At 29.2% G+C, this 16,423-nt stretch overlaps 1 protein-coding gene across 3 annotated transcripts; it reads left to right on the top strand.

Annotated features, from left to right (window-relative positions):
- Positions 1-8,516: 8,516 nt before the first annotated feature.
- LOC111474885 (very-long-chain (3R)-3-hydroxyacyl-CoA dehydratase PASTICCINO 2A) lies at positions 8,517-15,142 on the top strand. Of its 3 annotated transcripts, XM_023119762.1 has the most exons (10): positions 8,517-8,619; positions 12,488-12,747; positions 12,831-12,935; positions 13,033-13,051; positions 13,164-13,252; positions 13,347-13,400; positions 14,307-14,377; positions 14,471-14,552; positions 14,723-14,819; positions 14,908-15,142. In XM_023119762.1, exons 2-10 carry the CDS (start codon positions 12,613-12,615, stop codon positions 14,976-14,978), a joined length of 723 nt encoding a protein of 240 aa, XP_022975530.1. In that variant the 5' UTR covers positions 8,517-8,619; positions 12,488-12,612; the 3' UTR covers positions 14,979-15,142. The 3 variants fall into 3 exon arrangements, with proteins under 3 accessions (XP_022975530.1, XP_022975511.1, XP_022975564.1); XM_023119743.1 differs by lacking the exon at positions 8,517-8,619 and having other exon boundaries at positions 12,049-12,747; XM_023119796.1 differs by lacking the exon at positions 8,517-8,619 and having other exon boundaries at positions 12,052-12,747; positions 12,824-12,935.
- Positions 15,143-16,423: the final 1,281 nt, after the last annotated feature.

Below are 16,423 nucleotides of genomic sequence, written 5' to 3'. Positions count from 1 at the left end.
GACGGAAGGAAATCCATCAGTGTTTTTCTATCTTTTTCTATCCTTTCCCTCTTTTTCTTCCCCATGGTCGGAGCCACGCTCTCCAACAGCCCCCGCCTCGTTATTAGATGCAATGATCCAATATTTTTTTCCGTTGTTATCTTTTCCATAACCAACGATCAGAATAGCATACCAAAAAAGATCGTTGATGTCTTCATTTAACAGTTCAGTACCATAATATATTTCCTACAACAAAAAAAAGGAGAATGTTACTTAAATTAACTAAAATATATAATATTTTATTTATTAAAAAAATTAAGTTACTTACATTTCTCATACATTTTAACTCGTCAGTAACTCTTATACCACCCGTTATGGGTTGATCCTCTATTTTTGAAGATAGGTTTTCAATATTTACCTTCTCATATTCTTTAATCTTGATCAATTGCTACAATTAATAAAATACATCATCAGTTATACCATATGAAAAAATAAATGAAAAAAAATATTAAATTAATGAGTTTTAAAAGAAATCTTACTGTGGTGATTTTTTTGCAATTTCCTCCTCTGAGCATTAAATTTGTAATCTTTTTCCTTAGCAATTCCTTGGTTAGATATGATCCACTGAAAAGCTTTTCTTGGTGATGAGGTATAACATTCTTTTCGAGCTATATTTTTTGGATTAAGATTAAGACAATCTATAAGATGTTGGGGTGAAGCTTGGAGGATATTTTTGTATTCACCCTTGTAAACAATATTGTAGAGTGATTCAATAGCCCCAGCAGCTACTATAGCCCAACAACAGTCTAAAAAGAAAAAAAAAATAATTATTAAAATGTAAAATAAATCCTAATGTAAATATAAAAATAAATGGGTAATAAAAGAATAAAATACAAAATAAATCTTAATATAAATATGAAAATATATACGTAATAAAAGAATAACTAATACTTTGATTTCGAACTGGAGTGAGAACGTTATGGTAACGCCAATCAAAATATTCTTCCTGCCATTTTAAATATAGATGGAGTAAAATTGTAGTTAAATGTACTCATTTTCATAAATTTATTAATTTGATAATGAGTATGTTTTAACCTGTAACTCATCCATAATGGATTCTGCAGAATTTAAAAAAGATGGTTAGACTACAATTATTTAAAAAATAACATATTAACAATTCAATAATAATATAGTTTAGTCGATTGTTCTAATGATATGATCAAATAAAAAAATAATGAAAGTTCATATCTCAAAAGAAAAAATCTATCTTATTTTGTTCTACCTCCCTCGAAATCAACTGCCAAAAATATATACATGAGTTATATATATGGACTAAGATATTTACAAATATGATTTTGGATCAACTGCCAAAAATATATACATGAGTTATATATATGGACTAAGATATTTACAAATATGATTTTGGATCAACTGCCAAAAATATATACATGAGTTATATATATGGACTAAGATATTTACAAATATGATTTTGGATCCAACTTCAGTCTCTAACGGAATAAATAATAACAGAATTTAAGTTCTATTCCCATTTAATATCCACTTTTATTTTTAGAATTTGATTTTTAGGCTTAACTATAATAACAAGAAAAGAAAATAAAAAATTAAAAGGAAAGAAAAAACAGAGCTCATGCAAGAACAAGGAGCAAGAAAAGAGAAGAGAAGAAAAAATGAAAAGAAAAAACAGAGAAAAGGAATGGCGTACCTTGAGCTTATGCAAGAACAAGAAGAGACCTGTGGCAAAGAGAGAAAAAAAAAAGAATGAGTGACCAGATGAAACGAAGAAGGAAGGAAATCTGTCACTGTTTTTCTATCTTTTTCTATCCTTTCCCTCTTTTTCTTCCCCATGGTCGGAGCCACCCTCTCCTACAGCCCCCGCCTCGTTATTAGATGCAATGATCCAATATTTTTTTCCGTGGTTATCTTTTCCATAACCAACGATCAGAATAGCATGCCAAAAAAGATCGTTGATGTCCTTATTTAACAGTTCAGTACCATAATATATTTCCTACAACAAAAAAAGGAGAATGTTACTTAAATTAACTAAAATATATAATATTTTATTTATTAAAAAAATTAAGTTACTTACATTTCTCATACATTTTAACTCGTCAGTAACTCTTATACCACCCGTTATGCGTTGATCCTCTATTTTTGAAGATAGGTTTTCAATATTTACCTTCTCATATTCTTTAATCTTGATCAATTGCTACAATTAATAAAATACATCATCAGTTATACCATATGAAAAAATAAATGAAAAAAAATATTAAATTAATGAGTTTTAAAAGAAATCTTACTGTGGTGATTTTTTTGCAATTTCCTCCTCTGAGCATTAAATTTGTAATCTTTTTCCTTAGCAATTCCTTGGTTAGATATGATCCACTGAAAAGCTTTTCTTGGTGATGAGGTATAACATTCTTTTCGAGCTATATTTTTTGGATTAAGATTAAGACAATCTATAAGATGTTGGGGTGAAGCTTGGAGGATATTTTTGTATTCACCCTTGTAAACAATATTGTAGAGTGATTCAATAGCCCCAGCAGCTACTATAGCCCAACAACAGTCTAAAAAGAAAAAAAAAATAATTATTAAAATGTAAAATAAATCCTAATGTAAATATAAAAATAAATGGGTAATAAAAGAATAAAATACAAAATAAATCTTAATATAAATATGAAAATATATACGTAATAAAAGAATAACTAATACTTTGATTTCGAACGGGAGTGAGAACGTTATGGTAACGCCAATCAAAATATTCTTCCTGCCATTTTAAATATAGATGGAGTAAAATTGTAGTTAAATGTACTCATTTTCATAAATTTATTAATTTGATAATGAGTATGTTTTAACCTGTAACTCATCCATAATGAATTCTGCAGAATTTAAAAAAGATGGTTAGACTACAATTATTTAAAAAATAACATATTAACAATTCAATAATAATATAGTTTAGTCGATTGTTCTAATGATATGATCAAATAAAAAAATAATGAAAGTTCATATCTCAAAAGAAAAAATCTATCTTATTTTGTTCAACCTCCCTCGAAGTCAACTGCCAAAAATATATACATGAATTATATATATGGACTAAGATATTTACAAATATAATTTTGGATCCAACTTCAGTCTCTAACGGAATAAATATTAACAGAATTTAAGTTCTATTCCCATTTAATGTCCACTCTTATTTTTAGAATTTGATTTTTAGGCTTAACTATAATAACAAGAAAAGAAAATAAAAAATTAAAAGGAAAGAAAAACAGAGCTCATGCAAGAACAAGGAGCAAGAAAAGAGAAGAGAAGAAAAAATGAAAAGAAAAAAACAGAGAAAAGGAATGGCGTACCTTGAGCTTATGCAAGAACAAGAAGAGACCTGTGGCAAAGAGAGAAAAAAAAAAGAATGAGTGACCAGATGAAACGAAGAAGGAAGGAAATCTGTCACTGTTTTTCTATCTTTTTCTATCCTTTCCCTCTTTTTCTTCCCCATGGTCGGAGCCACCCTCTCCTACAGCCCCCGCCTCGTTATTAGATGCAATGATCCAATATTTTTTTCCGTGGTTATCTTTTCCATAACCAACGATCAGAATAGCATGCCAAAAAAGATCGTTGATGTCTTCATTTAACAATTCAGTACCATAATATATTTCCTACAACAAAAAAAGAGGAGAATGTTACTTAAATTAACTAAAATATATAATATTTTATTTATTAAAAAAATTAAGTTACTTACATTTCTCATACATTTTAACTCGTCAGTAACTCTTATACCACCCGTTATGCGTTGATCCTCTATTTTTTAAGATAGGTTTTCAATATTTACCTTCTCATATTCTTTAATCTTGATCAATTGCTACAATTAATAAAATACATCATCAGTTATACCATATGAAAAAATAAATGAAAAAAAATATTAAATTAATGAGTTTTAAAAGAAATCTTACTGTGGTGATTTTTTTGCAATTTCCTCCTCTGAGCATTAAATTTGTAATCTTTTTCCTTAGCAATTCCTTGGTTAGATATGATCCACTGAAAAGCTTTTCTTGGTGATGAGGTATAACATTCTTTTCGAGCTATATTTTTTGGATTAAGATTAAGACAATCTATAAGATGTTGGGGTGAAGCTTGGAGGATATTTTTGTATTCACCCTTGTAAACAATATTGTAGAGTGATTCAATAGCCCCAGCAGCTACTATAGCCCAACAACAGTCTAAAAAGAAAAAAAAAATAATTATTAAAATGTAAAATAAATCCTAATGTAAATATAAAAATAAATGGGTAATAAAAGAATAAAATACAAAATAAATCTTAATATAAATATGAAAATATATACGTAATAAAAGAATAACTAATACTTTGATTTCGAACGGGAGTGAGAACGTTATGGTAACGCCAATCAAAATATTCTTCCTGCCATTTTAAATATAGATGGAGTAAAATTGTAGTTAAATGTACTCATTTTCATAAATTTATTAATTTGATAATGAGTATGTTTTAACCTGTAACTCATCCATAATGGATTCTGCAGAATTTAAAAAAGATGGTTAGACTACAATTATTTAAAAAATAACATATTAACAATTCAATAATAATATAGTTTAGTCGATTGTTCTAATGATATGATCAAATAAAAAAATAATGAAAGTTCATATCTCAAAAGAAAAAATCTATCTTATTTTGTTCTACCTCCCTCGAAGTCAACTGCCAAAAATATATACATGAGTTATATATATGGACTAAGATATTTACAAATATAATTTTGGATCCAACTTCAGTCTCTAACGGAATAAATAATAACAGAATTTAAGTTCTATTCCCATTTAATGTCCACTCTTATTTTTAGAATTTGATTTTTAGGCTTAACTCTAATAACAAGAAAAGAAAATAAAAAATTAAAAGGAAAGAAAAAACAGAGCTCATGCAAGAAAGAAGCAAGAAAAGAGAAGAGAAGAAAAAATGAAAAGAAAAAACAGAGAAAAGGAATGGCGTACCTTGAGCTTATGCAAGAACAAGAAGAGACCTGTGGCAAAGAGAGAAAAAAAAAAAATTGAGTGACGAGATGAAAGGAAGAGGGAAGGAAATCTGTCACTGTTTTTCTATCTTTTTCTATCCTTTCCCTCTTTTTCTTCCCCATGGTCGGAGCCACCCTCTCCTACAGCCCCCGCCTCGTTATTAGATGCAATGATCCAATATTTTTTTCCGTGGTTATCTTTTCCATAACCAACGATCAGAATAGCATGCCAAAAAAGATCGTTAATGTCTTCATTTAACAGTTCAGTACCATAATATATTTCCTACAACAAAAAAAGAGGAGAATGTTACTTAAATTAACTAAAATATATAATATTTTATTTATTAAAAAAATTAAGTTACTTACATTTCTCATACATTTTAACTCGTCAGTAACTCTTATACCACCCGTTATGCGTTGATCCTCTATTTTTGAAGATAGGTTTTCAATATTTACCTTCTCATATTCTTTAATCTTTATCAATTGCTACAATTAATAAAATACATCATCAGTTATACCATATGAAAAAATAAATGAAAAAAAATATTAAATTAATGAGTTTTAAAAGAAATCTTACTGTGGTGATTTTTTTGCAATTTCCTCCTCTGAGCATTAAATTTGTAATCTTTTTCCTTAGCAATTCCTTGGTTAGATATGATCCACTGAAAAGCTTTTCTTGGTGATGAGGTATAACATTCTTTTCGAGCTATATTTTTTGGATTAAGATTAAGACAATCTATAAGATGTTGGGGTGAAGCTTGGAGGATATTTTTGTATTCACCCTTGTAAAGAATATTGTAGAGTGATTCAATAGCCCCAGCTACTATAGCCCAACAACAGTCTAAAAAGAAAAAAAAAATTATTAAAATGTAAAATAAATCCTAATGTAAATATAAAAATAAATGGGTAATAAAAGAATAAAATACAAAATAAATCTTAATATAAATATGAAAATATATACGTAATAAAAAAATAACTAATACTTTGATTTCGAACTGGAGTGAGAACGTTATGGTAACGCCAATCAAAATATTCTTCCTGCCATTTTAAATATAGATGGAGTAAAATTGTAGTTAAATGTACTCATTTTCATAAATTTATTAATTTGATAATGAGTATGTTTTAACCTGTAACTCATCCATAATGGATTCTGCAGAATTTAAAAAAGATGGTTAGACTACCATTATTTAAAAAATAACATATTAACAATTCAATAATAATATAGTTTAGTCGATTGTTCTAATGATATGATCAAATAAAAAAATAATGAAAGTTCATATCTCAAAAGAAAAAATCTATCTTATTTTGTTCTACCTCTCTCAAAGTCAACTGCCAAAAATATATACATGAGTTATATATATGGACTAAGATATTTACAAATATGATTTTGGATCCAACTTCAGTCTCTAACGGAATAAATAATAACAGAATTTAAGTTCTATTCCCATTTAATGTCCACTCTTATTTTTAGAATTTGATTTTTAGGCTTAACTATAATAACAAGAAAAGAAAATAAAAAATTAAAAGGAAAGAAAAAACAGAGCTCATGCAAGAACAAGGAGCAAGAAAAGAGAAGAGAAGAAAAAATGAAAAGAAAAAACAGAGAAAAGGAATGGCGTACCTTGAGCTTATGCAAGAACAAGAAGAGACCTGTGGCAAAGAGAGAAAAAAAAAAGAATGAGTGACGAGATGAAAGGAAGAGGGAAGGAAATCTGTCACTGTTTTTCTATCTTTTTCTATCATTTCCCTCTTTTTCTTCCCCATGGTCGGAGCCACCCTCTCCTACAGCCCCTGCCTCGTTATTAGATGCAATGATCCAATATTTTTTTCCGTGGTTATCTTTTCCATAACCAACGATCAGAATAGCATGCCAAAAAAGATCGTTGATGTCTTCATTGAACAGTTCAGTACCATAATATATTTCCTACAACAAAAAAAAAAAAGGAGAATGTTACTCAAATTAACTAAAATATATAATATTTTATTTATTAAAAAAATTAAGTTACTTACATTTCTCATACATTTTAACTCGTTAGTAACTCTTATACCACCCGTTATGCGTTGATCCTCTATTTTTGAAGATAGGTTTTCAATATTTACCTTCTCATATTCTTTAATCTTGATCAATTGCTACAATTAATAAAATACATCATCAGTTATACCATATGAAAAAATAAATGAAAAAAAATATTAAATTAATGAGTTTTAAAAGAAATCTTTGTGGTGATTTTTTTGCAATTTCCTCCTTTGAGCATTAAATTTGTAATCTTTTTCCTTAGCAATTCCTTGGTTAGATATGATCCACTGAAAAGCTTTTCTTGGTGATGAGGTATAACATTCCTTTGGAGCTATATTTTTTGGATTAAGATTAAGACAATCTATAAGATGTTGGGGTGAAGCTTGGAGGATATTTTTGTATTCACCCTTGTAAACAATATTGTAGAGTGATTCAATAGCCCCAGCAGCTACTATAGCCCACCAACAGTCTAAAAAGAAAAAAAAATAATTATTAAAATGTAAAATAAATCCTAATGTAAATATAAAAATAAATGGGTAATAAAAGAATAAAATACAAGTACTGACCAGGCCAGGCCCTGGAAATAAAATGACAAGTATTTTGAGATGAAATAAAATGAAAGAGGTACTATATTTTTTTTATTTAGAAATATATATTTTTAACCATCCTTAATATATTGGTATTATTTATATAGTAGGATGAGAATCTTTGGTATTATTTATATAATAGGATAGGAGATAATATCTCTTTTGAGCCCTTACTTTATCAATTTATCTAAATGGAATTATCATAAGAGTATTTATCGATTTTATCGACATCCATCGATATGTCTAGATAATTATATATATCGATATAATTATATATTCACATAATTTTAATTATTAAAATGCAAAATAAATCTTAATCTAAATATGTAAATAGATAGGTAATAAAACATTGAATCAAGAACCGGACAGAGGATCAAAAACTGCTAATTCGTATAGGGTCATTGAACCAGCCCATCCAGCAGCTCTATGAACAAGCAAACGACCGGGATCATTCAATACAACCGTATGAACACAATACGAAGGCAAACCCATGGAAATACCCCTTTATCAACGAGAGATAGACACTATGTAAATTTATTGCACTGAAAAAAAACAGTAATCATATCTGCAACTTCTTGATCTCAGTTAATATGACTATTTGTGCTGAAAAAAATTAATTAGTAAATGATTGCATTACCCACCAAGATTAAAAAAAACATTCTAGAGCTAATCTTAATACTAGCATTCATATTTCTTAACTTTTTTAATTTTAACTTTAATTTTTTTTATTTTCATTTTTATTGGTTTCTCTAATTTGGCGGTTATTAACCTTTTTTATTTTTATTATTATTATGTTTGTACGACTCCCCTCTCTAATTTGTCTCTTTTTGTAACTCTATTTTTATAGGAATATTTTTCTCTCTTTTTATTCCTGTATCCGCCAAAAATCTGCAAAAGCCCATTAAGAATATGAAAAGCCCATTAAGAATATGAAAAGCCCATAAAAGCCCATTAAAAATATGAAAAAGTTCCTATAAAGCCCATTAAGAATATGAAAAGACATGTGAAAGCCCTTAAGAATATGAAAAGCCCATATATAAAGGCCATTAAGAATATGAAAAATGATAGCATGAAAAGTCCCTATTAAACCGAATGCTAAAAGCCCTATAAACCGAATGTGAAAAACTCATACCAATATGAAAAAGCAATATGAAAAGCCTCAGTAATATGAAAAAGATAAAAAGCCCACAATTTAAAAACAATATCAAAAGCCCCGCAATACGAAAAACCTTATTAAGTAATATGACAGGTTAGAAATATCTATGTCACAATTTTCACCCAATACGAAAAACCTTATTAAGTAATATGAAATATCTGAGTATGTCACAATTTTCACTTGAACTAGGTTAATATGTTACAATTTTTGTTCGTTATTTTTTTATTGAATTTGTTTGTTTGTTTTTTTAATAATTATGTTTTGATTTGTGTTTGTTTGTGAATTTTTAATATAATTTATATAACATTATATCGAAATAATTATAAATTGTGGATAAATAATTTTTTTTTAAAAAAATTAACAACCCAACTCGAACCCAATTCGAAAAATAGAGGGTTGGGTTGGGTCGGGTTGTGAAAAATTTTGAGTTGAGTTGGGTTATCAATCCAACCAATCCGAACTGTTGGGTTGGATCAAAAAAATCTCTAAACTCAATTCCCAACTCGAACCATGTACACTCCTAGGCCTATCAAAATTATTAAGTTTGACTTAGCCATTAACTCAGAGGAGAAAGGGAATTGAATGTATAGATGTAATAGAACCAAACACTATATTTGTTACTATTTCTGAAGGTTGTGAGGACTTGCAAATGAGAGAGTTACTCAAAATCTTCTATAACTATTTGTATTTAATTGGAATTTAGGTCTATATTTAAACATACCGTTCAAAAAAAAATGTAACTCATAATGATATTGAAACAAAATTAAACTTTCATATTTACATGATTTGGAAAATGCATTTTTCTTTAAATTAAACCATTTTTCTCTATCTCTTCTTTCGGTTCTTTATTATAAGATAAAATAATCTATCTAATAAATATTAACAAAATCTTGACTTACCTTCCCATAACCTCTCTCTCCATTCTTCCCCACGAATTCTTGATGATCCAATATTTTTATTTTCCATAACCCACAATCAAAAAACAGCATGACAATTAAAAACTTTAAAAAAAAATAGGTTACTTCTTAAAACTACAGAAATAATAATATTTAACCATAATATTTTATTTATTAAAACAATTTTTCTTTACTATCAACCATTTTAGATCCCACCGATTGTATCTTGATCTTTGAATTTTGGTAGGCTTTAATCTTCATTAAAATCTACCATTAACAAAAAAAAAAAAAAAAAAAAAAAAAAAAAAAAAAAAAAAACATAATAATAATAATATTATTATGTATACATTAAATGAAAAATTAATGAGTTAAAAAATCTTACTTATGTGATTTGTTTGCGATTTCCTGGCAATTTCGTCTTTGGCATTAAACTTGTAATCAATTAGCAATTTTTTCCATTTAAAATCTTTTGTTACTCAATAGGAATAGCATTGTTATAGAACTATATTTTTTGGATTGGGATAACCCAATCTATAAGAGGTTGAGGTGCAGCCTGAAGTATATTTTTGTATTGACCAATATTATAAAGTGATTCAATAGCCCAGCGGCTGCTGTGGCCCAACAGCAATCTAATTCAAAGAAAAAGAAACATAGTAAAATAAATCTTAATATAAATATAAAAAGAAATATATAATGAAACAATAAATAATACATACTACATCTCTCTTGATTTCGAACAGTGGTAAGAATGTTATGTGACGCCAATCAACGTATTCATCCTGCAATTTTAAATAAAAATTAAAATGAGTAAATAATTCTAAAATTATAGTTACCTCCAATTTTAAATAAAAATTAAAATGAGTAGATAATTCTAAAATTATAGTTACATGGTATCTCATTAATAATATATTAACAAAGGGTCCGAACTAGTTAAACATAACTCAAATATTATCAAAAAAATAAAAATTTATTCGGTCAATTTATAAAAATAATCTGAGTCCATCGGGTCCATAAAGAAAAAAGAAAAAAAAATCTATATAAAAAAAAACACATATTCTTATTAATATAAACCAATCACTAAAATACTTTTTGAAAATATTTAAGCAGCGTATACTTAAATAAGTAATTTATATAAATTTTAGAAAAAATATTATATATCTATTCTTATCCTACATTATTTGTAATTTCCTCTAAACTAAAAAAAAATTATAATGCGAAAGAAAATTTAATAAATTATTTGGAAAACTAATATTTTGAATAGTATTAAATTACTAATAAGAATTTGTCAAATTATAAAAATGAAGTTTATAGAATAAATTTTATTTTTTTTTAATTAGAAAACTCGTTTGTAATTTAATTCATTTAAAAAAAAAACATTTAAACCGGAAATGTATTTCAAATTCAATAATACATTATTACAAATATTTATATTCATACATACATATATTAAAAAGATAAGAGATGATTTTTTTAAAAATATATAAATATATTAAAAATATTATAGATGAATTTAAAAAAAATATGATTACCTTTTCTTAAATTTAGAAATTTATTTATTTTCATATTAGAATTTACCAGTTTGATTAAGTACCTAAGAGTGTTTCATGTTACTTTGCTACTAAAAGAATACAAAGTAAGCAAGATTTTGTAATTTATTGGAACTGATTGAAATATAACCGATTCGACGAGATCCTTGTATATATCTTATTTAAAAGAGAGTGGGTCAGTCATTTCCGTAGACAAGTAGTATTATAAAACTCGAAAAACAAGTAATATTATAAATCTTAATACTTTCCACCTATGTACTCAAACCCAAACTCGAGACAAGTAGATAATACTTTTTATCACCAATGTACTCGAGTAGTAAATGATCTTTTAAATCAAAATCATTTTGTAAATATAATTAGATGATATATATACCCAACCAATTTCGTGTAATATATATCGAGAACAATGAACACTATTTACACTAAGCTGATCCAGAGTAAACACGATCGAGAGTTTGTAGTTTGTCTCAGGGAGCAAATGGTTGGAGTGGACGAGGACTGAACTGAGAGACGGAGAGATTATTTGTACAAAAAAGAGTTGAGACATCAGACGTCGACACGATTCTGAGAGAGGTGGGGGGTGTATCAGAAAGATTCTCCAGATCTTCCTTCTCAGTTTCCCCTGATTTTTGGGAACGTCGGAGGTTGGGCGTGGATCAGACGGCCGAAATAGATCTTCTTTCACGGTTTCTCCCGGCATTTACCTGGAGGTGAGGCGTGGATCAGAGGACCGAAATAGGAAGATTATCCCGATCGAGGCCTGTTCCTCTTCAGAATAGGGAGGGGGCGTGGATCAGATGAACGCAATTGGAAGATTATCCACTCCAGCGTGGATCAGATGACCGAAGTAGGAAGATTATCCAGATCGAGGCCTGTTCCTCTTCAGACTAGAGAGGGGGCGTGGATCAGATGGAATAGGAAGATTATCCACTCCATGTCCGGATGTCCATCTTCGAATCTTTGGCTATGGTCGCCGGCGCCTTCGATTTTGGCAAAAGAAAAAAAAGAAACTAAAAAGTGGCCCACCCAAATATACAGCGCCATCAATGGAGCAATTAATGCAATTAATGGCTCACCATCTTCTCTCATTGACTCTGCCCCCTCCCTCTTCTCTGCGTTTACATCCTCTCTCTATTTTCTTTCTACCCATTAAGAATATGAAAAACCATATGATGCCAAGAATATGGAAAGCCCAGCCCATTAAAAATATGAAAAACCCCATTAAATATGAAAAGTCCCTAAAAGCCCAATGAAAGCCCAGAATATGAAAAGTATGAAGCCCATATGATGAAAGCGATAATTTGTACCACTTGTCAAAATTATATCAGAAAGATATCTTTTGTTGGTGGACGATCCGATCAGACGGCAATCACTGAAGTAGTTCAGCGGCTCAATAAATGCTATGTACTCATTTTCTCTTAAGATTCTCCAAATCTTCAATCGTTCTCCATTTCTCCATCAATGGCCGGATTTTTGGCAACTATTCGGCGCCTGTACCTCTCCATCTACAATTGGACTCTCTTCGTCGGATGGTAAGTTCTTCCCCTTCTCAATCACTTACTTTTTGATATTTCTTTTTCTTTCTAAAATTTTGCTTGGGTGTTGAAGGGTTCAGGTGTTCTATTTCTCAGTCAAGCAATTGAAGGAATCTGGTCACCAACAGGTATATAATGCCGTGGAACGTCCTCTTCAGTTTGCTCAAACTGCAGCTGTTTTAGAGGTATTCCCTGATCGTTTCTGGTTTATGAGCTGATTATCATGATACAGCCTAATATGAAGTCTTTTCTAATGATTTCTCGCATTTTTCTACTTCGCAGATTCTCCATGGCCTCGTTGGTAAGCTATATTTGATCCGCTAACAAGTTTTGGTGTCGAAGATTTTCTTTCTTGCCCTGATTGTAGCTTAGAAACGAAGCTGAATCGTGGGTTTTGGTTTTTGCCTAATTAGGGCTTGTGAGATCCCCTGTAACAGCAACGTTACCACAGATAGGTTCTAGATTGTATTTGACTTGGGGCATCTTATGGAGTTTCCCTGAGGTTGAAACCCTTCTTTTTCATTCAATTAGCCATAAATTAGTGTTTATGTTTGTAATTTTAATTCATAAAACTGATTACTTCTTGGGTCTGGCAGGTTAGGAATCATGTACTTGTTTCCTCCTTGGTCATCAGCTGGTCTATCACAGAGGCAAGTTCTTTTTTTGACTGGAAACCTTAATTACAAACTTAATTTACTCACTTTAGTTATTGATTATAACCTTTAACAAACCACAAGAGATGATCCAAGATTCTTTTTATAATGAATCTATGACTATCGGCTTTATGTGTAACTCCGATGGTTGATGATGCTTTGTAATGGGCTTCTGTTTTTTAGGAATTAGGTACATTGACCACTCCCTCATTCAAATTAGTAGATCTAGACTGAGTTTGACATGATTTGTAAAAGTGTGAAAATTTGGTTACTTAATTCTAATCAAGTCTTGTTTAGGAGTGACTTTGACATGGTAAAAAAAATCACTTCTGTCATCCTATTTAGTTATTTTAGGCACTAAAAAGTGATTTTGCCATTCCAAAATTACTCTTAAACATGCCTTGGGAGTTTTGAAATGGTTAGGATTACTTTCATCATGTTCAAACTTACTCCAGAACATGCTTTAATCATTCATTCTAAATCAACTTAATGTTTGATTTTACAATTTTCATACTGTAAAAATTGATTTTGAGTAATTAAAAACATGTTTCAGAGTGATTTTAAGTGCGACAAAAGTGATTTTAACTACGTCAAAATCACTCTAAAACATACTCTAGTGTTCTTGTAGAAGTATTTATAGAAAGAGTTAGATACTTTGAAATTCATTACAAACCAGCCCTAAGTTATGGAAAAAAGTTCCAAAATCTATCAATGCATACAGTTTTCAAGATTTACCATGGAGACGAATAAACTATTACTGACTTTAGGTTGATATGCAATCTGTTGTGGATAAGTTCTATGTTTGGTTTCTTCGTCTTACCCCCCAATAGTTGAATGGTACAGTTAAAGGGAGAAGATGGAAGATTCTCTTAGTTGACAGTTTTTACCAATCTTTGACTGCAGATTATCCGGTATTCATTTTATGGCATGAAGGAGGCGTTTGGTTTTGCACCTTCATTGCTCCTATGGCTAAGGTACTGGCTCTCCTTATGTAGTGGAGTGGAGTACAATTGGTCGGTGTTCCCTGCATCTGTGATATTAAAACTGTTCTCAATCATATCATGTAGGTATAGCACATTCCTCTTGCTGTATGTAACAGGCATCACTAGTGAAGTTGGTCTGGTCTATCTGGCTCTTCCTTTCATGAAGGTAAGAAATCCAATGTCATGTGGTACACATGATTCACTCTTACGAATTCAATCCCAAACCGATCTTGGGCATGCTGCGTCGAAGTATAGCGATCACACGTAGTTCCATTAGGAAGTTTGTCATCATGTCATTTCAAACTGCAGTAAATGATCGTAATGAGTTGCTTTCAGGAATCAGGGAAGTATTCTTTTAGAATGCCAAACAAATGGAACTTTTCTTTCGATTACCTCTATGGAGCGATGCTTATTCTTGCAATCTACGTGCCAGGTTCGAGTTGTTGAAGTTCTTGCTGCTTTTCTTTTGCTTATGATTTTCTATTTGCTCCTTTTGGTAATACAGAAACGGTGTCCTGCAGGAAGTCCACATATGTACCGCTACATGCTTGTTCAGAGGTCAAAAGCTCTCTCAAAATCCAAAAAAGAGTAGAAAAAATGAAGGTTAATGTTATTCTCTCGTTCAGTTTGTCTTAATTCAGTGTACTTTCCGAATATTTATCCTTAATTTTCATTTTTGATGTGCTTAGTCTTGTTAAGGACATTTTGTTTCCTCCCTTAATAAATTTGTCTACAGAGATTGACTTCTTAATCTAACTCCAATTAGGCTAATATGATTGGTTTAATTATAATATTGAGATTAGTCAGATAATTGATGTAATCATATTAATATTAATTATAATATGATTGTTTCCTCCCTTATTTCTTTCTCCATTTATTAAATGGAAAATAAGTTGAAAAATTATTGTATGTTAAATCATTTATTACTCATTTAATTGTGTTGTTCTATTTATGGTTTTCTCTTTCTTATTGATATTCATTTATGAACGCTCTTCACATTTTATTTAATCATCTTACATTATTTTATGTTGATGGTTGAGAGCAATTTATTATTTTATTAATATATTTTGGTTGTAATGATGTGCCTTTAATATATGTTTTTGAAGGGTTGAAAGGCAAATCAAAATAATTAAATAAATAAGGTTACTTTAAAGATCGTATAAGGTTCTAACCCAATATAATAAGATTTTTACATTGTCCATTAAAGTATGTAATTTAATTTGCAACCACATGTCATAATCAACGTCCTAATTTGTTTTAAACATATATCTTTTTTTAAATAAAAAAGGTTAAAATTCTATGATCTTTAATAAACATTTAAAAGTAAAAATTTATAAATTTATAGAATAGTTGATGAAAATTAACTTGATTAGGAACTAAACTAAAATGTTTGTCTAATAAGGAATGGCATTTCGTCTTTTTGTTTAATATTTAAAAATCTTCTTTTATTTATATGTGTGTGCGTATTTTTATAAGGTTTCTTTATCTTGTCTAGTTGTAGAACTAATTTTAAAGTTGTAAACATTGTGGTGGTGAATCATACAATCTGTATATTGTATAACATATTACATTAAATTTCGTAAATGTATTAGTTTGATCATTGAATTTCTATGTTATATAGTTTTCTTATGTATTGATTTTATTATTGGATACAATAATCTTAAATATATATATATATATAAATTTTTGGTAATTTCTCACCTTATCCTTTCAAATTCTAAATTATTCAATATTTTTATCCTCCACTAATTCTCTTTATCCAATATTTTATTATATTTTTTTTATCAAAATTAGCTACTAATTGGATCCTAATTTGATGAACAGTATTATTTCACTCTTGTTTATTTGATAGGTTGTGTTGAAGAAAAGAATTCACATCTTTTGCAATGATCCTAAATTTTTATTAAAGTCAAGATCGTTAGGACAGATATTACATATGCGTGAAAAAATCATTTAAAATATTCATAACGAAACCATGGACTTATATCCTAAACCCTAAACCCTAAACCCTAAAACAATGTGTGAGAAAATAAATAA

The sequence above is a fragment of the Cucurbita maxima genome, unplaced genomic scaffold (genome assembly GCF_002738345.1).
Source record: "Cucurbita maxima cultivar Rimu unplaced genomic scaffold, Cmax_1.0 Cma_Scf00001, whole genome shotgun sequence".
Lineage (NCBI taxonomy): Eukaryota > Viridiplantae > Streptophyta > Magnoliopsida > Cucurbitales > Cucurbitaceae > Cucurbita > Cucurbita maxima.
This window is presented reverse-complemented; position numbering and strand designations above follow the sequence as displayed.

What these genes read in the sequence shown, in the direction of transcription:
- LOC111474885 (XM_023119762.1), top strand. Translation starts at nt 12,613, where the DNA reads ATGCTATGTACTCATTTTCTCTTAAGATTCTCCAAATCTTCAATCGTT. An exon ending in TCTTATGGAGTTTCCCTGAG is followed by an intron (nt 13,253 to 13,346) that starts GTTGAAACCCTT and finishes TGGGTCTGGCAG; the next exon opens with GTTAGGAATCATGTACTTGT. An exon ending in TCTTGCAATCTACGTGCCAG is followed by an intron (nt 14,820 to 14,907) that starts GTTCGAGTTGTT and finishes GGTGTCCTGCAG; the next exon opens with GAAGTCCACATATGTACCGC.